Here is a 27,818-nt window from a genome sequence, read left to right on the forward strand (position 1 = left end):
TTTAATTACTAGAATTAATGGAAAATTGAGTATCAGATCTGACATTTAAATATACATTTGACATAGAATCATAAAATTCTTTGAAAGACAGAAAGAATATCCATCATCATTTCATCTCCTCTTCATTATTTTACCAACTAAGACAGTAAGCCACAGACAGGGATGGTTCCTTGAAGTACCTAGGAAGACTAGTCTAGACTAGTGATTTTTAAACTGCAGTTTGCAACCTATTGGTAAGGGTTGTGGAATCACTTTTGTGAAGCATGTTGAGTGTTAAGAGACAGAGAAGGAAAGAGAGAATGAATATGACAGAATGGAAGGTGTCAGGTTGTATCACATGTAGTAAAAATACAGTGTTATGACTTGTTTATTTATATATTCAATAAATAATAAATATAGATAGACATATATGTATGTACACATGTACATGTGCTCTCACTGCTAAGCTAAATGTATTTCTACATTTGCAAGAAAAAAAGTGGGGACCATGATGGTCAGGGCACTGGGACCAGGGTCCCAGCAGAAGTGAGGATTGCTTGCTGTCCACTCAGCTGCTTGGGAAACTCCAGGATTTTTTGGAGTCCAGGCCGATGCTCGGGCCTCTCCTTAGCACACAGGTCTATCGCTGACTTCCTCACCCACAGTCTCTCTCATCTGCTTTCTTGGCTGGGCTTTTTCTTCCTCCTCCCCTCCGACACCCCCCTTTCACCATGTAGCCTTGAGAACTGGATTTGGTGATCTTTCTTTTCTAACTCTGTCCTAAGTTTGGACCCCTGAAAGCAGAACCTGAGATAAGAACTTGGGTGCAAGTAATCGATTTAGGAAAAAATTACCTCAGGGTTCATTATCAAGGTCACTGCCATAGGCACTGAGTGATGGGTTAATCAGCCAGTCCTTCTAAGAAGCATGCAGAATGCCTGCCCCAGTGGTCCGGGGAGGGGGTGCTATTTATCCACAGTGGTTGTGGGTTCCCTGAGGCATTAACTTTCCTGTACTTTTTGGCTCTGAGAACTTAGCCAAGTGAGTTGTCATGGTTCTGGTGAAGGACCTAGGCGGAAAACAACCAGACCATGGGAGGTACTCAAGTGTCCATCCAGCTCACAGGGAAATGTCCCCTGCAGTGGCGGCTGAAATTAGAGGTGGTCAGAGGCACTCGAGAGCTTCTGCTGTGTCCCTGTGGCACTCGTAATGCCTGTCACACAATTTGGACTCGGGTACTTTCCGTCTAGTGAAGTAACAGGGGCAGGAGTAGAATCAGGACCAGCCTGCTAATCCGCTGTCGCCCATTGCCACCACCACAGATTTATTCTTAAAACTTTCTGGCATATTCTTCTTCTGCTAATGTAATTTCTCTGATATTCCTTTGAGTGTCCACATTTTTAATACAGAAAATCGTATTTACAAGTGACAATTATTTGCTTTCTACACAGAAAAATCCCTTCTTTCATTCTCATTTGAATTATTTATTTTTCTTTGAAGAACACTGAACATAAAAGTTCAGTTACATCCAGGAGAAAAGGTCTTCTGGAAATTAAGGACGCTAATGAGAGGGGCAATGAATCACCACATCACCATGTGCTTGGTCCCTCACACAGGAGAGGCCCGTGTTCCGACGGGCTTTTCCCCAGCACACATGTGTCAGGCTCGTCTTCCTGAAAATGAGGGTGCAAACACACGTGTTTTCCTAAGTGGAGAGGAGAGTTAGTGTCTTAGAATTTGCCTTTGCTTTTGATTAGCTTTCAGCGTTCTTTCCTTCCCTGGGTGGAATTTAGAAGTGGCGAAATCCTAATTATAGACTTTTCAGATTTATGAGCAAATATGCGCTGTGTGTGGTTTTCCAGAGCTCACATGTTTAGACGTAGATCGGCTCACTAACTGCACGCATATATGAAGAAGCAGGGGAGCTGTCCTCATCCTAATTAGCCACCCTGTCTCATGGGATTCATGACAGGCTAGTGCCCTGCACTGATTTCTGTGGTGCATGACAGGCCAGTGCCCTGCACTGATTTCTGTGGTGCATGACAGGCCAGTGCCCTGCACTTATTTCTGTGGTGCATGACAGGCTAGTGTCCTGCACTGATTTCTGTGGTGTGTGTAAAAATAAGCGCTTTTGCCATCCGATTGGATCCCCGGTCATGTAAATAAGGGCGTGCTTCTGGAGGTGCCAGGCCTCTTCCCATTCTGTCCTCCCCCTGCACCATGAGGATGGCCACTTAGGAGCTTGAAGCCAGATGTTACTTTTCTCTAACCTAAGGGCCTTTCCTGCCTAGCAAATTCACTTGCAAATAAAAGAGAACTTTCAACATAAAATACTCACTCTCCATAATGGCTTCAAGCCCAGTCAGGATCTTGTTCCTTTTTCTCTTTCCAACCTCCTTTTTTATGAACCCCAAGGTTAAGCTCTACCCCAAGGCTAAGCTCCAACCACAGACCACGGCTAAACCTCTTCCCCAATTAATTTCTCTCTGTCCTTTGGGAGGTTTTAGGCATGCTGTTTCTCTATGTGGAATGCCTTCTCACCCCCCATTTGTCAATCTTCATATCATTTAGAGCCGTGCTCCACCGCCACCTCTTCCAGGAAGCCATCCAAGGTTCTCCGCCTGGATGAGTTGCCCCATCATAGCATGACACACTCTGTATCACACTCTCTGGTTGACTGCTTCTGTCCCTGCCAGGCAGCATCCGGCTTTAAGGCAGGGTCTGTGCGTTGTCTAGTGGCATCCCCAGAACCTAGCCCAGGGCAGGCTGGGAATTCGGACTGAAATGAAAATGTGCATATTTGTTTTACTTGGGTTTCCACATTTAGCAGCAATTGAAGTTACAATATCCTGCACACCCCCAAAGAACCCTTGTATCCTACAGCAAAGAAGTTGCTGTGATTTTCATATATATTTTTCATTGTACCAATCGCTTGTAATCAGTCTGAAATATGACAACTAACATCCCAAGTGTCCTATCCTCTGTTCCCTATTCCAAAAACAAAACAAAACAAAACAACTGGTTCTGGCCCTGGCCAGATAGCTCAGTAAGTTAAAGCGTTGTCCCAATATGCCAAAGTTGCCAGTTAAATCCCTAGTCAGGGCACATACAAGAATCAAGCAATGAATGCATAAATAAGTGAAATAACAAATCAATGCTCCTCTCTCTCTCTAAAAATCAATAACCATAAAAAAGCCAGTTCTTAACTCTCAGTCCCTTCCTGCCACCTGGGTTCTTTCATTTCCAGAATGAGCCATCCCTACTTTTATCTATGGTACTTAAATAGTAAGCTCTCTTCATTAATTTGCCCAGTGCTTATGCCAGGTAGAACTAGATATGTCAAAAGATCCACGTACAAGCCTACTGTTTAAGTTCATGATAAAGTTAATAAGCATCTGATGGCTTACAGCCTAAATAATAATTTACAAACAGGTATACTCATACAACACACAAAGACTGATTTATATCACAAGGATTTTAATTAGAATTTTATTAGGATAATTGACATGGTGTTAAAATTAATTATCAATTGGTTTTACCAAGTCTTCTTTAAAGAAATTACTTGCAGGTACACTGGAAAACATTTTGAGCCATTTCTATACAAAAAGAAGAATATGAATGTATGCAGATGATTTTCAATATGTCAGCATCATTTAGTGTTTGGGTTTCTTTTGGAATCATCATCTCATAGGATTTAGCTATACAGCAGGCAGCTCCCATGCCACATCACCTTCATATATTGGCATATAATTTTGTGCAAAAAGAAAAATAACCTGCAGCTATGCATCTGTCTGCATAGCGTAATAGCTGAGAAGGCATTGAATTATTTAAGTGTCATACCTGAGTGATGTCTGACATGGTCCAGAAGCTAGTACAGCATATTTTTTCTCTAATTCATAATAAAAATACACATTGTAAATTATAATACACATCAGTATATAATTTATTTTCTGTTACAAAATAAAATATAAGACATGACAGCCCAGGAGGATGGGTAATGTGCATTTATTGCATCCACTGAGTGATGTGGAGTTTTTATACTGATATAACACTTCCGTGTAGTTTTCAGATCAGGTCCAGTGATTCGAATTATAATTGAGGAAGAACAACTCTTCCTATGCTAGAAAGGGAGGCATAGTCACTTTCCTGCATAATGAAACTCTCTTTAAATGCAACTCTCAGAATTGTCTGTCTGTCCCTCAGCACTGTCTACATGTTCATACGATGCTGAAACCACATTTGACAGCTGTGCAGGTGGCAGATGGACTATATTCACACATGCTGAGAGTTGAGGAGATCACCACCATGCACTGTTCCAGGGATGTCATTCACATATGTGTGTATCCATAAACTGCTGTGTGTGCTTTAAACATTTACATCATCAGCATGTCTATTGGTCAGACTTTTCCAAAGAAACAGAAGCAATAGGATGTATCAATAACACGGAGAGTTTTCTTTCAGGAATTGGCTCATGCAATTGTGAAGAATTGGCAAGTCCAAAATCTACAGGGTCGGCCAGCATGCTAGAGACTCAGAGAAGAGTTGTGGTTTGATTCTGAAGGCTGACTCTTCTTCCCAGAATGTCAGTCTTTTTCTCTTCAGGCCTTCAGGTGATTCTACAAGGCCCACCTACATTAAGGAGGGCAATCTGCTTTATACAAAATCTACCGATTTAAAGTTAATCTCATCTAAGAAGCACCTTCACAGAAACATCGATGATGATGTTCAACCAAGTATCTGAGTATTGAGGCCTAGCCAAGTTGACACATAAAATGAACCATAACAGCTTCATAACAAAGATAAAAAGTAATACTTTGGATGTATTCATTTACTCACGGTTCATTTTTACAACACCAAGAGAGAACCTTACCGTAAACTGTGATCTTGGGTGATAGTATCGTGTCAAAGTAGATTTATCAGTTGTAACAAACGTCCCACTCTGGTGGGGGATATTGTACTGGGGGAGGCTATGCCTGTGTGGAACAGAGGGTATAGTGGGGTGGGGGTGGTCTCTGTATCTCCCTCTCTGTTTTGCTATGAACATAAAACTGCTCTTTAAAAAAAAGTTTATTCGATATTAAAACAAAAACTTAACCCCCGGTACCTCAGAATGTGACTGTATTTGGACATAGGAACTTTGAAGGGGCAATTAAGTTTAAGTAAGGTCACAAGGGTGGGCCCTAGTCCAGCATTACTAGTGACCTTATAAGAAGGAGAAATTTGAGCAGAAAAGACACATCAGGGATCCTCGTGCACAGAAGAAAGACGACGTGAGGACACAGTGAGATGAGGTCTGCAAGCCAAGGAGAGAGGCCCCAGAAGAAGCCAAACCTGCCGACACCTCGACATTGGGCCTCTGGCCTCCAGAACTATGAAAAGACAAGTATCTGTTGTGTAAGCCACCCAGTGCGTGGCATTTTGGCAGCCCTGGCAAACCAATACACATGATAGGAAAACAGATTCGGTCTCCAGGTGTAGACTGCCTTCCGTACAACCCTTCAGATTGTTGCTCTTGTCTTTCATTTCCTTTTGCTCCATGGCATGCTGTTTCCTAGGATTGTCTGATTTCAGTAGCGTTAACACCTCTCGTGGGATGACAATGTTAGCAGTTAAAGGAACCTTTTATAAAAGCTGATGGATTTCATGAACTTCTAAAACATGGTTTACCCAAACCCCTTTTAGTCAGCAGTGTAAACACACATGACCTTTCCTTTCACTCACTGAACTTATCTCCTCTGGCATGTGCTGGGCTCGTGTAGTTATTTCTGAGAGGCGCAGAAAGCTTTCCCCCAGGAGCAGAGAGCTGCTGGGGAAAGGCCAAAAAGGTGAAATGTTTGATACAATTTTTTTTCCCATCGACTAGCTACGTGTTCATTAATTCTGATTTATCTTGAGGATTTTGCATGTGGTGAATGTGTTACATACGATTTCAAAGAAAATAAATACTGATTTATCTTAGTTTTGTTTGTTCTTTTGCCACTGCTCTTGGGGCCATGCCATGCTGTTGCTCCTGCTCCCTCCCACCTTGGTCAGGACTGGGCGTTTCCCCACCCACCACCATCCATATCGCTTCCCTGTTTGCTTGAGTGCAGGGAGTTGAGACTCACAGTTGACGGGGGACTGCAGGAGGAGGAGACTGGGCTGGTTAACAGTCTTTGGGGCTGTGATTCTTAACAGAGTCTGCAAACATCCTATTTCACATAAGATCCTATTTTCTATTCACGTACTGGAGGTCAGGATTTGAACATATCTCTTCAGGGGCCATTTTACAGCCTACTATACATAGTTTTGTAATTTGAGATGTGATTTTTGTGTGTGTGTTTTTTTTTATATTGGCCATTATTTCACGTTCTGGAAAAGCACATCACTTAAAATAGTTACATAGCTTGATACAGTAATTTTTACTTTAAAAGAAACAACTAAGGCCATTCTTTAATTGCATTTTGTAGATCCTATGCAAGTAATGGATGATTTGGGAATTAAAATCAGATATTCAGCAATCTACAGATTGTATGTTTCTCTTGCTGACATTGAATGGATTAGAAAACACCATTAGTAAAATGTTGTCTGAAAAAATACATTTTCTTCAGTGCATTCCCTCACAGATTGGCCAAAACAGAATCCCAATTAATTTGAAATCTTGTCAATTAGTTGTTTCAAATGTTTGTTTCTCTGGAATATAGAGCTGTAGGAGTTTATGAATAAGCAGAGAACAGAGAAAAGTTGAAGGTATGAGTTGTAAGGGAGGGAAATGATGTTTATTGAGCATCTGTTTGGTTAAAAATCTGGAAAATCATTGGAATAATGGAACCTCATTTATTACCAGAGCAACGCAGGGAGGTGGATCAAGTCTTACCTGCCTTATAGCTGAAGCTACTAAGAAGCAAGAGGCATTCATCAAATGGCCCAGGACACAGCTAGCAATCAACAGAGGCAGGATTTGAATGTGGTGCATCAGTTTCATCCTGTCTGAATGTGTTCGTCCAATGACTTGAGTGTAAGGATGGTTAGAGTGAGGCTCAGAGAGCTGGGTTCCTATTCTGACTTCACCACTAGCCAGAGACAGTGCTGAGGATCAAGAGTACCACCTCTGGCACAAGATGCAGGGTTTGCATAGTTGCTAGCTATGTGACCTTGAGTTGAGTTATGTACTCCTATCTTTGGCCTCAGTTTGCCCTCTGTAAAGTGGGGATGATATTAGCACCTACCTCATACGGTTGTATGAGGATTAAACTGAGTGGTTTATGCATAAAGCACTTGTAATGGTGCCTGGCACTTAGAATCCCTATTGAGGACACCTGCTCTCACCCTTGTCTTACCCTGTAGGTATTTATCTGCTCTCCACCAACCCTACACCATAATGAGATTGCTAAAGGTAGTGAAACACCCAGGACAAAATGTCCATTAAGCCTAAAATGTACTGTTTATTTCCAATTTGAAATATTTTTGAAGTGTGCGTTAGCTGAAGGCAAAGAAATATTTAATGATTTTTTAGAACTTTCTTGTATCTGTTGTTGTAGACCCGCCTCATTCTTTATCCTTGAAAATCAACTCTCTGTTTAACAACAAAAAAAAACACCTTTGTTTGGATGAAAACCATTATTTTCATCAGAACTTTAAGAGCAAAAATAAACTAGAATATTATACAAGGAGAAGATAATAATTAATTATTACACTTGATTATTTGAGTTTATAGTTTATTTCCAGACAGATGATATTTAATTTAATCTATGTGGCAAAAGCACATTAACTAAACCTTGACTAAATCTTTTTCCAGGGAATTTTTTAATATGTTTTGCTTTTGTCATTTTTTGTCAACTAGCCTTTTGTGGAAGTTTTTTTAATTTGTCTCTGCATGTTTGTTTTCTAATTACCCTCCAAACTGTGTTTTTAATTTGATATTGAGCATTTATTTTCCTACCTTGGGCTTGTCTAACATTTATTCTGGTGAGCCTCACTGCTAAATGAGAACTTAATAGGATGGTAGTTTCATAAGAAATGTTACTAATTATTTGTAAAACAGACATATAACCAACAAAAATTTAATAAGGGCCCAAATTGCCATATGTATGGAAACCCAAAGGTTTTAAGAACAAGGCGTGGATTAAAATGCATCATGCGCACATTAAGATTTCCATTAAGTTGTAAAATATTGCCTGTAGGACAGGTAGCACCATCAGTGATTAGAGCAGTGAACTCTATCTTGGCTCACTTCCTAGCTAACATGAGAACCAGTGGTGACTGTTGATGGAGGTTGTTGTTTAAGGCTTTTTGTTAAATGTGTTCAAAGAGAAGTATTGATGGGGTGGGAGACAGGAGGAGAATGAAGCAGGAGCTCGCACGGTGTAAAACACGGTAAAAATTAAAAGCAGCAACCATGTAACTATTCCCTCGAAAATCTATGTGTTCATTCAAAGTGTGCTTTTCCAGCGCTAAATTTTAAAATCTTAATACTCAATAGAGCAAAACATCTTTTTAGGGAGACTAACTGTGTATTAGGATAGACTACAATTTTTTTTTCTATTGGAAAATATACGCAGAGGGAACTGTACCATGCTGCTTCATGTCAACCCAAAAACAAATTAGAATTTCTTAAACATAATGAGCATGAGGCAGCTCAATAACACCATTTATCTGGGCCCATAAGTGGCAGTTATTCAGAATGCAGTTGCCGTTGCAAGGAAGACAGGAACTGCTTGCATTTTACTGAGATGCTTATTAAGTAGAATGTCTCCCACTGCAGCTCTGTGCACCTTTCCATGACATCGTGGGAATTAAGTGAAAAGCAATTTCATTGAACCAAAAGCCCAATTTTCCTTTGAGCTTATGGCTCTTAATAAACCAAAAGCAAAGTTATTTATAACTAAGACATCTGAGATTCTTGGGTAAAGAGAGGGCCTGCTCCTCAGAGAAACAGTTTTCCCTGGAACCAAGGGGACAATTTTACACCTGGAGCACAGGAGGGGGGCTCCTGCATGTAGTCCGTCATATGCTTGGTGCATGTATCACCTGTGTGCCCACCTGGCACCAGAGTGTGGTTACAGTTGCAGCCAGATCACTGTCTGGGTCGACATGTGTCTACATTAATTAAAAACTAATGTTCTAATTAATGCATGGGCCATCAAACTTCCTGCAAAGGGTTAGATGGCATTTTAAGTTTCATAAACCAAGAGGCAAATCAAGACTATTATATTGATGCTTAAGTAATAGGAGAGGAAACAAACTTCCACAAAATTATTATTAATGAAATTTAAAATATAATAAAATGTTAATAATGTTTTGTAAACAGATCTATTGATAAGGATAGGGTTATTGTGGGGAGATAACATTTTGCCTAATTGGAGTTCAAAATTAGTGTTTCCTAGCACCCAATCTATTGTAAATGTTCATCTGTAAAAACTGGTAGCTCATGGTCCACACAAGCAGAAGTTGAGCCAGATTTGGCCCAGGGGCTGACCCTGCTCTAACAAGGTATTTGTTTAAATGTTCTCAGGGGTATAGTGCTAGCATTCTTCTCTGAAATAGGAAAGTAATACTTTGCCAAATTAGTAAGGTAGCCCTTTTAGTCTGATTAAAATCAATGTCAATGATATTTTTATAAGATCTATGCATTCTACTCTCTCATAGATGCAATTTAGGAATTCACATCCTGGCTGGTGTGGCTCCGTCGTTAGAGTGTCATCCTGTTCACTGAAAGGTCCTGGGTTTGTGTCCTGGTCAGAGCACATACCTAGGTTGCAGGTTCTATCCCCTGTTGGGGCGTCTACCAGAGACAACTGATGAATATTTCTCATGTTGATGTTTCTCTCTCTCCCTCTCCCTTCCTCTCTCTTTAAAAAATCAATAAAAACATATCCTCAGGTAAGGATTAAAAAAAAATCAGGGGTCTGGGGCCTGATTGGATTAGCACAGTTTTCTTTTTCAGCTGTGGACCACCCATGAATGAGTACTAAAATCAAGTTAAAGGGTTTGACCAGAATTTTAAAAAGGTTGAGTAGAATAGAGTAGATTAAATACAGTAAAGTGGAATATGGAGGGGAGGGGAGAGGAGGGAAATAGTTACATTTTCTATGGTACAGAAAGTTTGATTTTATGTTTTGGAAAAGGGATATCTGACTTGTACGGATGTGTGTGCATGTGTGAGTCTAAGATATGTTTTTACTATGGGTCTTGATGTAGAATGCAAAACAGTGAGAAATATTTACCTTTTTCGGAATAACAAAATAAAAAAAATTTCCTAGATGCTGACAGAGGAGCAATATTATCAAACATCTCCAGCTATTTGATGTTAATAAATCATGTAATAATTGATGGGTATAAAATAAATTGAGTGGGTAAAAAGTGAGTGATCAGACAAAGAAATGACATAATTTGGTCGGGAAAATGACCTCACATTGCTGTAAGTGTTATCTGAATCCACAAATTTGAGTGCAAAATAATCTAAACTTTTTCTCTGTTTATGTCTCAGGAATTGGTATTTTAAAAATTATAACTGCATATCTTTATTAGAAATAGACATTATAGTGGTAGAGAAAAATATTTTATAATATTTTAGTTTGCATTCTGCAAACAGCTTCAGCATGGTATTTTACACAATTTGACTCTTTGCTACAGAGTTTTCTCCTTCTACTCAGTGGGGTGGTTCGTATCTCAGAGTGAAGTCTTTCTGTCTTTTTATTTCAATCTTCCTTTCATTTCTCACTCAGCCAGCCCTTGGTAGGGATGCACCTGGTAGTTGGAGCCAAATTGCAGATGCCATGAGATACTCAAAGGGACAACATGATCTTTCCCCCATGGATCATCTAAACCTGGTGTTCCCTCTTTATTTGAGTATAAAATATAGCATAAGGCCTTTGGTGCCCACCTGAGAATTGAGATTAGTGTCTAAATGGAAGTGGCCAATATTATTAATATCACTGTTCTCATCATCTTCATGTGTCTCTGAAAACTGTATCATATGTCTGTGTGGAGGAATGAAAGGGGAAAAATAGTGAGTAAACCAGGAATTTAAATAAAATTAAAATCACAAAAGAAAGCTTTCTCCTTAGATCTAAAACACCAAGTATTTAAAGGTAAATATTACCCAAATTGTCAAACAATATTTTATATGTACAATATTGTATATGTGATGAGTGGGTATGTATAATTATCTAGCTCTCACATATTAATATGTATATACCTAAACTGCTGATTGTCACTCATTAGTGGGTAGTAAAATATTTTTATTGGTAATGTTTTGAAAATAATTTAATGGCAAAAAACAGAGTAGACTATAATGGAACATAAAATAACCTATCAAAATACACCTACCTTAATAAGGATACCTTTTTTTCCCCATTCCATTATGCATACATTTAGGTGTGTGCTTTGGTGTGTATGAACTGAGTTGCAGTGTAAATACTCCATATAGTGGCTCATTGCTAACATTTTTTGAAAAATAGTGCTAAAGTCATAGTGACAGCAATGATTAGCATGTTTGTTTTATTCTCCTACATAGCTGGTATTTTATTTCCAAATGCCAGTTCACAATAATTAGTAGATTACTTCCTGGAAATGCATCATACAATTTAATTTAGGTAAATATTTTAATGTTTGGTTCCACATGGCATTTACACAAACCCACTATTATTTGGTTAGCTTCTTCTATCTGCTGGTTGTTGTAGTTTTCTTATGGGCTATTTTAAGCTTTCTGATATTAAGGCTAAGGATTGGGCTGCCGTAGTCCAATAATGCCAACCGAAGAATTAAGAGATGTATAATGTTAAACCCTGGGCCCTGGGACAGGGACTCTTGGCAGCCTGATGATGTTGTGTCAGTGTGAAAGGGGGGAGGGGCGGCAGAGAGAAGCCTGTTTTGGAGGGGGTTGGGGGACAGTAGATAGCATTCTGATTCTGAAGCCAAAGAGCTTGGTTCTCTACTAGTACGTATATGGGAGAAAAGAGCTTGGTCCTTTCTCATACTGCTTCTAATGGCACCATGTGTCCAAGCAGAGATTCTATATTTTTTATGTAAATTACATAATCCATTGTCTCCCTGTTAAACAAAAATCAATCCAGCCAGCAATCTTACACTGCAGAAGTGTGAGAATTCTCACAGTCCAAATATTAACAGTGGCTGGATTATTTTCCCTGTGTTGTTTTCCTTTGAATAGCCTTATGGAAATACAACAGTGTTCTTATGCATGGTATTTCACCAATCATTATTAGCCAATGTGTATCAACTATATATACATGTATTACTTAAGGTGTGGGTCTCTGGATCTATGAATTAGGAGTTGCTTGTTAGAACGTGAGAAATTATGTAGAAAAAAATCCTACCATGCTGGCACTTCTTGTTTGTGAGCAACATGAAAATAACAACAGCTCCACATTGGGGAAGTTCTTCCAGCAGGAACAAATTCGAGTTAGTTCCAACATTAGCATAAAGTGAATTCGAAATTTAGGGTTTAGATACAAATTACATGTAAGTTCATCCTGAAGATTTTGTTTACGTCTTGGAATACAGAAGTGGTGAAGTATAATGTTTGTGAATGTCAATGGTTTATAAACGTGGAAGCTTTTGAATGTTATGGGATTAGTCTTCCCAAGGTTACCACATCATGCAATTGAAGGTTGCATATTTTATCATGTTTAATCACTAGTATAACTTTTGTATTCTGTAGCTCGTAAGTAGACATGTAACGCTCTGAGCACTTCTGCTCTGGCTGATGTAATGTGAATGTGAATGTTGATGCTGTCCTGCCTGTTCTGAGGGGGAGGGCTTACTCCTGTAAAATCATTCTGCAGGGTTCCAAAGGGCAAGTCTAGCGAGGAACTCTGGCAGCAATTGCAAAAAGAGGCACCTTTTTTGTAAGTATTTACATTTATGCCAAACGTATATTGTGAACTTCGTGTACATGTAGTCTTTGTTGAGACCAGAGCTCTGACTTCTTACATGAAACATGTAATTCCGTGTCAGTTCATAGGCCCTATTATAGAACTATGCGTTAAGTATGACCAGTGAAAGTGAGGTATGGACACAACATGCTTTTTTTGAATGCACATTGCTCACCATTAGGAAAATCCTATTTCAAAATAAAAGAAACTTATCCACAACTGTGAAATAAATACAGATTTAATGGTTGAAAAGTGACTACCAAAAAATACAGATTGTGATAACATGAATGAGCCTTCATTATACAACTTTGATCCCATTGAGTGAAAATAGTGTGATGATGCCTTACATACATTCATTGTGTTATTTTTCAGTTGAACTTCTGGTGACCGAGAAAGTAAATGGGTACCTTGCTGAAATGACTCTAAGCTCACTCAGGGTTTGTTTAGAAGCATGCCTTCAGTTTCTAATGTACATCTGGAAAAGAAATGTGGAAATATTTGAGAGAGAGCAAGCACATGTTCTGTGTCTCATGGAACTACCTGGATTTTCCAGAAATGACATGATGTCAGACATGTAAAAACCCCCACTGCATGCAAGGCCCCTGAGTCACACCTTCTGCCATCAGCACTTTTCATTAGACGCAGTGTTTTCCTGGGTTGCACCATTGTTGGTTTGACCCTTCTGCTTCCTTGGTAGTTTTCTTACTTTAGGCTTTTCTGCACAAGAGCAACATTTTCTCACTCCCTTCAAGCCTCACCTTCGTATCCCTTGTACGAAACTGTCACCTCTCTATGTGGCAAGCTCAGAGGAAGCAGGAGTGCTTCGTGAAAATGTTAACACTGAAAACATTGGCAAACACCTTTCGGTGAAGTCGTTTGAGTAGATACGTGCACATGTAAAATATATTGAGCTACTGGAACTGAAGATTTTCCTTTAACTCAGACAGTTTGGTTATTATCAGGACAAATTCGCAATCATTGCAAAATGTATGTGGTGCCATTAAATCACACTGTAGGTAGTGGCCATTTCAGTGCCAGATGAGTAGTGTGGCTCCATTTTTTTGTTAATTGGTTTCCTGAGCAGGAACTTTAGAGGGGAGACCAAGTTGCTAAGGGTCTTTCAAGTTACTAAAAATCTCTTAAAGGTCTCATTTATCTAGATGCCAGTTAATAACTGATGACAGCTAGTTGAGGCACTCAAGTGGCCATCCCCTGGGGATACAGATCCAAAATAAACTATAGAGATGTTTCCAGACCTCAGGCTAGACATTTACAGACTGATGAGGTCAAACCCCAGCCCACATAGCACAATCGAGAGATCACTCATCATCACCCCCGCCACACTCCCCCCAATAATTCTGGAGGGTGAGCCCTCTGCTGCTCATGCCCCAGTGGACGGTGGTGGCTTGGGAGATTCCATCAGGTCCCCTCCTTGAGAGGCATGCCCTCCCCCCAATCAGCATTCATGGAAAGAAGGCTTCAGACATCTCCGTGCATTTGTGGCAATTCGTGAATAGGAGGCATTTGTCTCTCCTTATGATGTTCCCTGGAAGAGTTCCACATGGGGAGCCAACCCATAATGCAGCTTCTTTATTAAAATATGTGCAGTGGAAATTATGCTAATTTTGTTGCAGTGTAATTATAGACTAGAAAGATTCTTTGCACTCTGAATTAAATTGTTGTAGATAAATGTGCATTAACTTAATAGTGTGCAGCTAATTGTGAAAGGTGAAGGAGAGAGAGATAATCAGTTACAGGATGTTTTAGAGATGCCTCTGTCCTGGGCATACACTCCCATCGAAGGCCATGTAACCCTGGGATGAGAATTCTTCCAGCTTTTTTCCTATAATTTTTCAATCCAACAATGAAAATAGTCACTGGTGACTGAGTAACTCATTTAACTCAATTTGGCTGTGGCATTTATGACAGCAGAGAGTTAAATGTGGGGACACTGTGCAGCTTTATGTCCTATTCCAGCTATCTTTGTGCAGTTAATTCTTTATTCTTCATTTTTGCTTGTGTGGGCATTTATGATCATTATGAAAATGAGATAAGGATCTATCATCCCAAAATGATTTGGCCATGCTCAACAAAAGCTGTATCCTGGGAAATAAATTCTTTTTACTTAGAAGTTTTCACAGCTCAAGTAGTAGTCATATGCCTTTTGTTCCAAAGCTATCAGTTCAGAGGATCTGAGAGATACCATCATCATGCTGTGGTTACATGAAGAAAATGTTATTTAATCCCTTCAGCTACAGAGTTCTAAAACCTATCAGTAGGTGGGTTTTCTGTGCTCATTGATCAAAGTCACCTGAACCAGCTAAATGAGAGGTACCTTTAAAAAACAACAACATAGAAAATACATTCAGGAATGCTGAGTGATCTTTCAACTAATATTGGCAAATTTAATGTTCACTTGTCATCACAGCAGAATGCCTTGACACCCCATTGAACAGTACTAGAGAGCTCAGAGAAACTACGATCCAACAAAGCACTAGGTGTTAAACGGACATGATGTAGAGTGGTCCTTTAGAGCGGATGTGACCGTCCCATAAAAGATTGTGACGTGATGTACAGAGGTCCTTTGCAGAGGGTGTGACAGCTTGGAAAAAGGAGCGGGCTTGTTTTGTGCCACGTCACAGCTCACTCTTTCTTCTGTGTTTCCAAGGAACTTTTAAAAATCCCTTTCATGCTTTCTTCAGCTGGAAAACCAACAAAAGTGTTGAGATGTGCATCAAGCTTTCACTGATTCCCTTGAATTACTATTGTCTCTCTTCTCTATTTACATTATTGCTATGGTGTTACATATAGATTATTTCAGACACTAACAACCAATAGCCCTGATGTTTAATTGAAATTTTCTAAATCTTTTCTGACACACCTCTGTGTTTTTTACATTTACAGAAATTCTCTTTTGACTTAATAAAATTTAGCCTGTCTTTGTTTTGCTTCTGACATGTCCTTACATTGCTTTTGCCAAGGTAATTTTGGCACAAGATTTTTAACCTTCAGCCTCAGTTTCCTCATCTCTGAACCAATAAAAATAGTATGTTCTTTCTCAAAGGATTATAGCAAGGGTTAGCAAACTATTGCCCATGGACCAAATCCAGCTCACCACCTATTTCTGTAAATGAAGTTTTATTATAACACAGCCACATCCATTTTTACTTTTCACCTGTGGCTACTTTTGAGCTATAGCTGGAGACTTGAGTAGTTGCAACAGTGCCTGTGTGGCCAACAAAGCTTAAAATATTTATTTTATATCCCTTAACAGAAAAGGTTTGCTGCTCCCTAGATTAGAATATTAAATTTGTATGTTTGTGGATAAAACATATATAAGCATACATGTGTGGAATATAAGTCTATGTGTGTGTGTGTAATCATGTAGCATGGACATAAAAGTATTTTCTAAAGTAAAGGTTTTGTTTATAATGTAAGCGGGTGTTGATTGTAAGAAATATATCATGGCACTTTTTCTTATGTATTAGTTCCCTAGAACTGCCATTCAAAATAACTCCCAACTTGGGTGGCTTACAACAATAGAAATGAATTGTCTCAGTTCTAGAGCAGGACTGTAAAGATTTTTTAAAAATATATTTTATTGATTATTTTACAGAGAGGAAGGGAGAGGGATAGAGAGCTAGAAACATCGATGAGAGAGAAACATTGATCAGCTGCCTCCTGCATGCCTCCTACTGGGGATGTGCCCGCAACCAAGGTACATGCCCTGGACCAGAATCGAACCTGGGACCCTTCAGTCCGCAGGCCGATGCTCTATCCACTGAGCCAAACCGGTTAGGGCAGGACTGTAAAGATTTTAAGTGATGTCAACTCACACATCTTGGAGGGATGTGTCGGGTTCCATAGGCGGGTTGATGCAGGCAGGGGTTGACATTTTCAGCATGATACCACAGTCATGCATGTGCATGTATGTACTTATACTTCACCTTGGCCCAGAAAGAATTTAAGGTGATTTCCTTCCCCCTAATATAAAATTAAAAGTCTACATATGGAGGCAAAATGACCCCTTAAGCATTAGAAACAGGGCCACAGGTGTGCTTAGAGCTGCATTAGGAACTATGTAACAAAAGCTATTCCTACATGCTGGAATGATCTATTCCCATATAACCAACCACCTCAAAATTTACTGGCTTAAAACAACAGTATAACATAACCTCTTGCTTCTCAGGATACACTTGGATTAGCTGGAAGATTTAAATTTTTCTCTACCCTTCAGTTCTTTTGGCTGGTCTAATAATGTAAATCTACATAAAACAGATGAACATACAAATTTAGTTATAAATATATGTATGGGAATCCCACATATAGAGAGAATTATAGACCCCCCACATACGTGAGAGGTTCAGAGACAGAAAGGTAAAATGAGGTATATGCAACATCCTAAGCTAAGGAATACAGAAAGAGGTCAGAAGCTTCAGAGGGGAGGAGAGCAATTCTCAGGTTACTAAGAAGAGCAGATGTTCAGTAATTAGATGTTTGCCTTGTCATATAAGTGGGTCATAAAAAGTTATCTCTAGTGATAGGTCTTATTATGAGTGAGGCCCCTAATGTAAATTCTTCCAGGTACTTAAGGGACAAGTTTCTCCTGAGACCTTAGGGTTGCCTTCAGCTCAAAATAACCCACATGCCAAAGAAGCACATATTAGGGAGTCCTGTTGAACCTCTTCAGTCTCCTCATCAGGATGCGGTGAGAGGTTGGGGGAATGCAGTCATGTACCAGCCTCTCAGGACTGGATGTTGTAGGGGAGTAGCAGTAATTTCCCCTCTCCCTTTTTAGTTATTGGCTAAGACATCCCCAGGTCATAATAGACGACAAATTAACAAGAAAAAAATCAAACAAGTTTATTAACATGTGTACTTCGTGTAAGCATGGGAGTCACCCAGAAAAATGAGTGACTCCCTGAGAATGGCCCAACACACCACTTAAATACTGTCTTCAGCCAAAGACAAAAACGATGGTGGGGGTAGGGGTGAGGGAGAGGGTGGCCAGTTATGGGAAGGTAACAGGGAAAGCCAGTTAAACACGGGTTAGGCTTGTTATGTGGATTTAAGGCCATGCCTTCTCCATTGCTGAGTATCTACTAATTGAGTCATCCTTCTCTCCCTAAATGGGGATTTCCTTTATAAATGTAATTTCTATTCCATTTTCAGAGCTTGTCTTATCTGTAGTTTCTCAAAAATAATCAGCTCAAAATAATCCTGATGCCAAGGAGGCATATTATGGAGTGGCATATTCTGGTACCCTCAAACGTCCAAGATGACACACTCTCACTCAGGCAGTCAATGCCAGGTGCCCACTGGAAGCTCAGCCGGGGCATTTGCCCAGAACTCCTAATCCATGTGCCTGGGATTTAAGAGAAAGTGTCTAGGAGTGACTATCCAAAGGCTAATGTGGAAGCTACACGGCTTCTTATGACCTGGCCTCAGAGCCACATTCGGTTAGTGCAGGCAGATCACTTAGTCCAGCCCAGATGAGAGGACAGGGCACGGAAGGAGCTGGCAGCTCCTTTGACTCCCTGCCACACTAAATACAGCCACCATTATGGATCTGAGAAGAGAATTCTTATTATTTTTGTTGTTGTTGTTAATTCTCACCCTAGGATATTTTCCCATTGATTTTTTAGAGAGAGTAGGACACAGAGAGAGAAACATCGATGTGAGAGAGACACATCAATTGGTTGCCTTCCACACAAGCCCGGACTGGGGTGAGGGATGGAGCCTGCAACGGAGGTATAGGCCCTTGACAGGAACTGAACCTGGGACCCTTCAGTCCGAGGGCCTATGCTCTGTCCACTGAGCCAAACTGGCTAGGGCAAGAGAATTCTTTTTTTTTTAACTATGTGTGTGTGTGTGTGTTTACATACATACATACATTATACATACACACACACTTAGAGAAAGAGAATTTAAGAGATTGTCTCATGTGATTATGGGGTTACAAAGTCTGAAATCTGTAGGACAGGCAGGAGTTGAGACTGCAGTTCTCAGATAAAATTTCTTTTGGAAACCTCGCTCTTTACTTTTATGGACAATCAACTGATTGGATGAGGCCCACACACATTGAGGGTTGTCTCCTTTATATAAAGTCAACTGATAAGGGATATTAACCACTTGTGCAGATACCTTCAAGGCAACACCTAGATTAGTCTTTGATCAAATAAATGGGTAGTGTAGCCTAGCCAAGTTTACACATAAAACTAACCATCACAATGTCTATAAAAAGGATAACCTGGTTTATCCAGTGGAGATGGATGCGCAGGAAGGAGAAAAACACAGGAATCTTCTCATTGGTTAATCTTTTCTAGCAGAGGGAAATCAGAAGTAAAAATAATAAAATAATGAAACGGTTAGAGAGAATGTGCAGACCTTTTCTGTTTAAATGAAGCTTGGTCAAAACTTTATGAAATCTAAAAAGAGATATGCTATTTAAAATGACCTGAAATTCCTGGAGTTGTTTTCAATTATTTTTTTAAACTTGAGGAACATGATGTTTTTTGTCTTCATCATGATGAAGCTTATCTTTCTTCTTTCTATAGTCTTTATCTCAGATGTAATGACCTTTTATTCCAAAGATGAAAAAACTACAGTGGTTTTCTTGGTAACCTCTTCTATTAAAACAAACAGCTAAAAACCTTTTTACTGAAAAGATTAGACGAAAGAGAAACTTACTAAGTTGGGTTGAGGAGTTGCAACATGGAAGTCTTTTTCAGCTTTTGTAAGATTTTTGTGTGTTACCTTGAATAATTTGCCTGCCTAGTTGGTGCCTCAGCATACACTTGTTTTGCAAGGTTGACAGGTGAATGCTCTAAGGGTTTGGGGGTGAGCAGATGGAAGCCACTCTGTTTCCAGGGAGAGACAGGTAAAGAGAACAGGGTCTGAGCCAGCCCCTGCAAATGCCTTCAGTTTTGCCAGCTATGCAGTGAGTGTCTCTGCTCCGGGCGTCTGCCACTGAACCTTGTTATAATGCAGGCATATGCCGGGATCCCTGGTGGGTAGGGTTTTATTAGAGGAAATCCATTAAACCGAAGATAGGAGGCTGGCTTCCTACCATCACAGTGCTCATGAAAGCAGCGCACAGAGCATCTGACTTTCAGCAAAATCTAAGACTGCTCACCAGGTCAGCCGAAAAGCATTATTCACCCCAGGAAGGCAGCAATTGAAAATGCCAGGGTGGTTCCATTAGTTAGAGCATCCTCCATACACCAAAAGGCTGGGGGTTTGATTCCCAGGCAGGGCTCCTACCCAGGTTTCAGGTTCAATCCCCAGTAGGGGCCCATATGGGAGGCAACTGATTGATGTTTCTCGCTCTCTCCCTCTCTCCCTCTTCCCCTTCCTCTCTCTCTCTCTCTCTCTCAAACCACCAAAATGTTCTTGAGTGAGGACATACATACATACATACATACATACATAAAATTAAAATTAAACAAAATGCTACCCCGGCTCCATTCCTTGATGGAAGCGGGTCTGGCAGGATCTGACCATTATGTAAAAATACACGAGAAGAGTTATTTAGTACGTACCCGCCCCCAGACACCTTTCCTTGCAAATATGTGCAGAAACTGCCCAATTACCTATAAGGAACCTACATAAAACAGACATTCATTCCCCAAAAGGTTTTCTGTGCACTAAGAAGGCACAGTGTGCCATCAGGCTGCCACGACAGTGGCTAATGAACTGGCATGTAGCTACTTCACCTGCCACCTGCTCACAGGTGGTTCCTGGGACTCAGGCCAGACTGACAGTTACCCATCCACTTAGGTGCCTGAACCAAAGGAAAGAAGAGGTGAGGACTATGCACCTTCCTCAACTCTTTCCTTCATACCCACATCTCTAGACCAGGCCCACTGAAATGCAGTCAGGGAAGCCTATGCTACCTTTGGCTTCATTATCAGCAGGAAAGGAGTAGGTGGAGGCCCAGGCATTATGACCAGAGCCGATTAGTGTCCTTTGACCTTTCTCTGGGGACATCAGAGATCTATCTTCCTTGCACCAGTGTCTCCCAACAGGGACTGACTTTGCCCCCGTCCATTCTCAAAGGGCTGTTTAGCAATATCTGGAGACATTTTGGGCTGTTACAAGGAGATGGGGATGCTGCTGGCATCTTGTTGGTAAAGGCCAGGGATTTCGCTAAATATCTTACAATGCGATGAAGCCCCCCTTTCCCCCACACAAGAATGATCTGCCTCAAAAAAAATCTGTGGTGCCAAGGTTGAGAGACCTTGACTTACCCTTGTTCCTTCTCCCTCCTAAATCCCCTCTCACCCTCCCAAAGGAAGCTTCTGGGGCCCAGCGATGGAACAGCGTTCACTCTGCCTCCATAACACTCAGTAAACCTTCAGTGAATGAATGAATGGGTCATGGAAGTGTGATATGCAAGGCAGCAAGAAACTATTAAATTACTACTCATGTGATATTTGCATTTCTGTAGTTGCTAATGTTTTTGTCTTTGAAATGTTTTTATCTTAGAATGTTTCAATTGTTCATTGTGTGCCTACTCTATATAAGCTAGCAAATAGCATGAGGAGCATTAGGATGAGTTAAAACTAGCACAACCCTTGCCGTGGCTCAGTGGTTGAGCGTTGACCTCTGAACCAGGAGGTCACGGTTCAATTCCCGGTCAGGGCAATACCTGAGTTGTGGGCTAGGTTCCCAGTGTGGGGAGTATAGGAGGCAGCCAGTCAATGATTCTCATCGTTGATGTTTCTCTCTTTCTCTCTCCTCTCCCTTCCTCTTTGATATCAATAAAAATATACTTTAAAAACAACAGCAGGACCCCTGCTCACTGGCGTTTACTTCTCTAGTCAAGAGAAAACTGTCATTGACCAATTACACACTTAAGTGTAGAATTTCAGTGCGATGAGGGCTGCACGTTCTTTGTGTGGCCACAAGAGAAACCGGGGAAGTGTCCATGGTGTCAAGAACTAGATAGCATTTTCCCCAGACTGGTGTGGCCCTCCAGGTCACAAATGTCAAGCTGATATTTCAGGAGTCGGTGTACACATACCAACATCACCTATGGATAGTATCAACTTCTTTGTCATCAGGAAAAAGCTTTTGCAGGTGCTGAGTGCTTGAGCAGACCAGCATCTGCCCAACAGATGGGAAGTGGGCCAGGTTGGCAGTGGAGGACGTGACACTGTCAGGCTCTGCAGGAAACTACAAAAGTGCAGCAGAGGGAGGAGGCTGGGCCACCTACGGGGCTGCTCTGGGGCAAAGTGACAGAGCGCAAGTGGAGAGTTTGCAGAAGGTCAGGAAGATGTTCCAGTTTGCCTTTAGCGGCATGGCAGTGGGGGTGGCGTGGAGGGAAGACGGGGGCCTCCAGCCTGGAGGGAGGGAGCCTATTAGAAAACATCAGGAGATAAAGAGGCCGAGGGGCCGTGGCTCCCCCAATGGGACTGTGATGAAAATTGAATTTATAGTCCTTGTGTCTGACTGCATGCTGCGTGTTCAGCAGGATAGAGGAGCTTCAGAACCACTCTTTTATTGCAGTCATATTTTTTCCCAATGGTTAATGAAGAAATAGTCCCTTACAAATATTTGTGTTTTTCCAAGATAAGGATGGCCACCCCCCCTTCATCAGCATCCTGCTAGATAGGGTAGCTTTTATGTTCTTGGCAACTTTATGGATTTTGCATTTCAGAGAAAATGAGGCAAGATTGAATTTTTATTCGTTATAACGCTATGGTGATTTTAGTTCTAAAAATCTTTTTCCAAAAATGTTTGATAGCTCCCCAGCTGCTAAATGAAGATGAAAATGCTAGGATTCAAAGATGCTTTTTTGGTGTGTGTATGTCACACACTTGCTTGCCTAACATCCTGGTTGGGTTGTGTGGAAAGCCAGCGAGTACACAGCCTGCTTTCTGGGAAAGGTGCTCTGAATTAGCTGGAGGCTCAGCTGTAGCGGAGAGGAGCCCAGGCCTGGGGTCCTCACTGCATCTGGGATGGCCCATGTTTTCCATAAAGTAAGGTTTATGTTTGGCCCCCCCGCCCCCTCCCACACACACAGTCCATTCAAGCCTTCTTCCCTTCTTCTATTTAACCACAAAACAAGTATTAAATCACACAATAGGCAATACACTTAAAGTAACCAATATTGCTGAGACTTAAAACATAACTAGGTCAAGGTATATTTAGAAAGATTCATAGGTGGCATGCACCTACTTAATAGGGGATGGAAGGAAGTTGTTTAAAACTTATCCCTAAACTTTTAGCTCTGGCACCATCCAGAATTCAAATTTTAAATAACAACAACCCAAACCACTGGGCGCTACTCTGAGAATGAAGAGACTCAGTTTTCCACCTTAAGTCATACATTATGCACTTTATGTCGGGACTATCAGAATGGGTTTAATAGTTTAATCAATCATAAGTTTTCAAACCTGCTTCTCCTAACTCAGAGACATACTTCATAGATCTTACACACTTCTATTTGAAGTTATAAAAACAAACATCCTTAACCAAATCTTCTGCTTTCTTATTTTGACATCCACTGATGTAGAACAAATCTGAATGCTCTCATAACTGGAGGAAATATGCATGTTCTTTAACCTAGTGGAAGAAAGTTGTCTTTGAGATCTTGCATCTGAGCACAGTCTGTAACTTGGATACTTAGTGAAAGGAAAGTCAAACACTCCCAGAAAACCACTGGAAAAATTGAGTTGGTCAAGTCTATCCCACAAAATAGGAACAGTGTTCTTTGCACTACCTGTGAGTAAATTCCTCCTTTGTGCCAACACAGATTCCAGCTTTCTTAACCATCCCTGAGAACCAAGGCCCTGAGAACCAAGGCCCTGGGAGGGGTGGACTCTACTCCATGTGACCAGCGCAGGGTATGGACTCATTGAAACCCTTGGGACTTCCTTTCACCAACTTTGGGCAAGTCACTCAATCTCTCTGAACCTCCATCTCCTCATCAATAAAATAAAGATCATTATAGACCCTACCGCAAAGAGTCATTGGGAAGAAAACTATAATTTCTTTTTATTAAAATATATTTTTATTGATTTCAGAGAGGAATGGAGAGGGAAAGAGAGATAGAAACATCAATGATGAGAGTGACTAATTATTCACTGCCTCCTGCATGACCCCCACTGGAGATCAAGCCCACCCCCCAGGCATGAGCCCTGACTGGGAATCAAACCCTGACCTCCTGGTTCATAGGTTGATGCTTAACCACTGACCCATACTGGCCGGGCTACAATTTCTGATCACTCCATTGCAGTCAAGTCTAGAAAGAGATGCTTGTTACCTTCACCTGATAGCAGAGCTTTCTGAACTGTGGCTCTCCCGTCCCTCACGTGATTTCCTGTTCTGCACTCAAAGTCCATAGATCCCAACAAAGACCCTGGAGAAAGGCAGGAAATCGGCATGAGGAGTACCCTCAGAATCAAGTGCAAGAAGGAAAACTTTAACAGCAATTTGAGACAGTGAGGAGCATGCCGAATATGATGTGTTTGCAGTTATTCCGCTGCCACTAATGTGGTATTTTGTCCTGAGCATGATCCCATTGTACTATATATAGTTCTTGCTAAGGTTAAAAGGAGAAGGCAATTTTAAGTGTTGGTCTATTCTCCAAGATCTGTCATAAGCATCTTCTCAATATATAAAGAACCATTAAGGATTGTTATGATTTAGATCTTTAAAAGTCATAAATAATCCATTTCAAATATTCACCAAAGGAAAAATTGTTATGTATGAGGAAGACTATTTTCCAAAATGACAACTATTTATGTTTCATTGAACTTGTTGACAGTGTCACTTAGTTGAAATTCTAAATTTAAATCTTAACAATATAAATGTCCTACTCCTATATACATGAGCTCCCCTTTTCCCAATACTTATTCACTATGTAAATTCTTTAGGTTTAGGTCACAGCTATTGGAAGGACCTTCATTTACCACTTTTCCCAAACTGTGTTCCAAAGTGTCCCAGAGTGACACAGAAAACCCAGAGGGGCCCCTCAGGGTAGTTTTAAGTTGTCAAGGGAAACACAACTTCTGTCGAACACCAAGGGAAGCATGAGCTCAAATTAGTTTGGTTTCAAATTTCAATTGTGTCACATTTATTTTGATGATGTAATAACATTGCACAAGCTTCCTGTCATGAAAAACAAGGACCATTGAAAATCAATATGAGAGGAACAGAAGACGGCAATGTCCGATTCTAAGGGTTGAGAAGCTTTGCAGTGCCCCCAGAGACACTAACTTGTTAGGACATAGATATTTCCTGAGTTGTTCAGACCTGACCACTTAATAAATGCAACCGTCAGGCATTTCTTTGGGTCTAGGGGCACTGTGAAAATCTTACAAATGGCCCTGTGAGCCAATCCAGTTTGGGAACCTCTGCAGTTATATAAAGTTAAGCTCTGCCCATTTATTGTGTTCAGTTCTCACAAGGAAAAAATAAATCGGGGAAGCAATTATTGAATTAACCTTCTTAAAATCCAAATGATATTTTTCCTTGTGGCCTTAGTTTGCTGCTGTGAAGATAGAATGTAAAATGTTTTTTCTGGTGAATAAAAAATACTTAATGAAGAAACCATAATTCTTAATTAGTGAAAAAGATAAAAGAAATAATGTATGCTTTTATTATTTGCATTAATAAAATTTATCCATAAAACTATATTTATCTGCCACTTGCTCATTTTCCTGTAATCACACCTGTTCCCTTTGTCCTGTCCTTCCATTTATCCCATTTTAAACTATAAAGATCTGTGGCAGCAATAACAGAAAATATCTTTAAACTCATTGCAAACTGTACAATTAATTTTCAAATTAATCATAGCCACTCTACTGAGAGTTAGGTTACACAAAGGTAATAAAAGCCTAGTCTAAGACTTTACCAATGGGTAGAAATTAAAGGTAATTGGACACTATTATCTTGAAATGAATACCTTCTTTTTTTGTTATTGCACTTTAAAAAGAAGCTTATTAATGTATTCAGTTGCACAGATATGGAATTTCCCAGGATAATGGCATATAGCTTTCCTGTTCATGCACCTTTCACCCATGATCTGGAAGGACTACTAATAAATATTCATTGTTGGAAATTTTATTCAAAATGAAAATTGAATATATCCTCTACATTTTATATTTAGAAACATCCAGATACCAGAAATGAAGGGTAATTAATAGTTTTATAGCAATGAAATATGGTAAAAGAAATACTATGGATAGATTTTTTTTTTTTTTTGCATTTAATGTCTAGTAGTGAGAAGTAATTGTGAATGGCCACTTGGACAAGGTAGTTCTTTTTATTTAATATTAAGAAATGTGCCCCAAAAGATTCATAGCTTCTTTATAACTCCTTTTCAGGACAAAGTGAAACAATGGACCTAGACAAATGTGTTTTTGACCTGGGCACTAGTAACTATAGACCTACCTAAATGTCTAGTTTATTGTTGTCACTTTTTGTTGTGTTTTCCTTTTCTAGCTGCTAAGCAACAAAACCAAAATATTTTCTTCCATCCCTACTGCATTTTAGGTAACAACAATGACCAAAAAAATGCTAAGAAGATAATCAATGAAGTCACTAATTAGTTACATTCAATGTCAAATAACCAGTCAATGATGCAGAAAAAGTTAGACTGTGACTTTGCCAATGGTTTCTTCCCTTCCATTTCCTTTTATTTTTACTTGTAGTTTTGGTATCATGTTGACAAAGCTTAATAACGCCATTTTAACCCCAGATGACACTTCCACAGAGGCAGCTAGTTGTAAATGTATACCTTAAGCACCGTCCCTCTTTCTGTGACCCCTGGGTCTTCTAGCTGGCAGCTCCATGCCTTGTGGCCAAATGAAAGATAAGGGTAGCCTAGGCATTCGGCAGCTGGCCAGGCAGCCACAGCCAAGTCTTGGTGTTCTTCTTTTAAGCATAAACAAGCAACATCGTACAAGGCATCTCATTCTGATGATGATGGATCAAGACAAAACCAAGACCCATCCATAATTATGCCTAAACACAGGCAAAACATGAATGTTTTCTGAATGACAGAACTGGTGAAAATAACCACGTGTCCTGGCTTAACTGCAATGAGTTCTGTTTCTTCAAGTTTAAACCTTGCTCTATTCTTCCCTCTTTTGAAGAATAAGTGTTCTCTTCCTTCTTAGATAGCATGCATTTTATATTAGATAATTCTGCTCCCACATCATTGCCTACAGCAAACCAAAGACAGGAGCTGTAGTTTGAAACTAGAGGCTGGATGCATGCAGAGCAGACTGATAATGAGATATCTTGGCTCAATGTAACTTTGAATAAGTTTTGAACCTACACAGTTGACCACCAGAGTCCATGCACTGATTTACTTTTGATATTGGTCAAGTCATTAACCTGTTTGACCTGACTTCCCACGCTACATAATAAGCATGGGAAATGCTGGGTAAGGTGCCTTCCCATTCTGCAGTGTAAAGAAGATCAGGTAAAATGCATGTTAAAATCTTTAAACACCTTTCTCACGTGGTGTCTTTCTAGACCATATTTTGTTATAAAGCGTGTCCCAAAATTCACGCAAGAAGCAATTTTGATAGTAAACACAGGTTTATAATTTAAAATTGTAATTTTTTATTGATTCATAAAGTATACAGCATTGGGTTATGTATGGAATAGCATATCGGGTAAATGGCCTCCACAGCTTTGCTGGCACATACTCACTCTTTTGTTGAAATTTTCCATGACCGTTTTGCATAAATGTGGCTGAATTTCGATGAGGCTCATTTTCATTTGATGGCTTGGTTAATCGACAAAATTGTCGCATTTGGGGTTCAGAAAATCCACGAGTGATTGTTGAGAAACAAATGCACCCGCAACGTGTCACTGTTTGGTGCGGATTTTGGGCTGGAGGCACCATCGGACCATTCTTCTTCGAAAATGCGGCTGCTCAGGCAGTAACAAGAGTGCGTATGTGCCAGCAAAGCCATGGAGGCCATTTACCCGATATGCTATTCC

General features: G+C 40.2%; 1 protein-coding gene across 5 annotated transcripts in view; it reads left to right on the top strand.

Moving 5' to 3' along the window:
• Positions 1-27,818, top strand: part of CTNND2 (catenin delta 2) — a 782,618-nt gene that overhangs the window by 533,552 nt on the left and 221,248 nt on the right. For 3 of the 5 annotated variants that reach the window (XM_059694778.1, XM_059694781.1, XM_059694780.1), the window contains exon 10: positions 12,765-12,827. The exons of the other annotated variants lie outside the window; for them this stretch is intronic. In XM_059694778.1, coding sequence (XP_059550761.1) covers positions 12,765-12,827 — 63 coding nt within the window. The remainder of the gene's footprint in view (positions 1-12,764; positions 12,828-27,818) is intronic. 5 annotated transcript variants of the gene reach the window in all.

Source organism: Myotis daubentonii, chromosome 4, assembly GCF_963259705.1.
Source record: "Myotis daubentonii chromosome 4, mMyoDau2.1, whole genome shotgun sequence".
NCBI classification, from domain to species: domain Eukaryota; kingdom Metazoa; phylum Chordata; class Mammalia; order Chiroptera; family Vespertilionidae; genus Myotis; species Myotis daubentonii.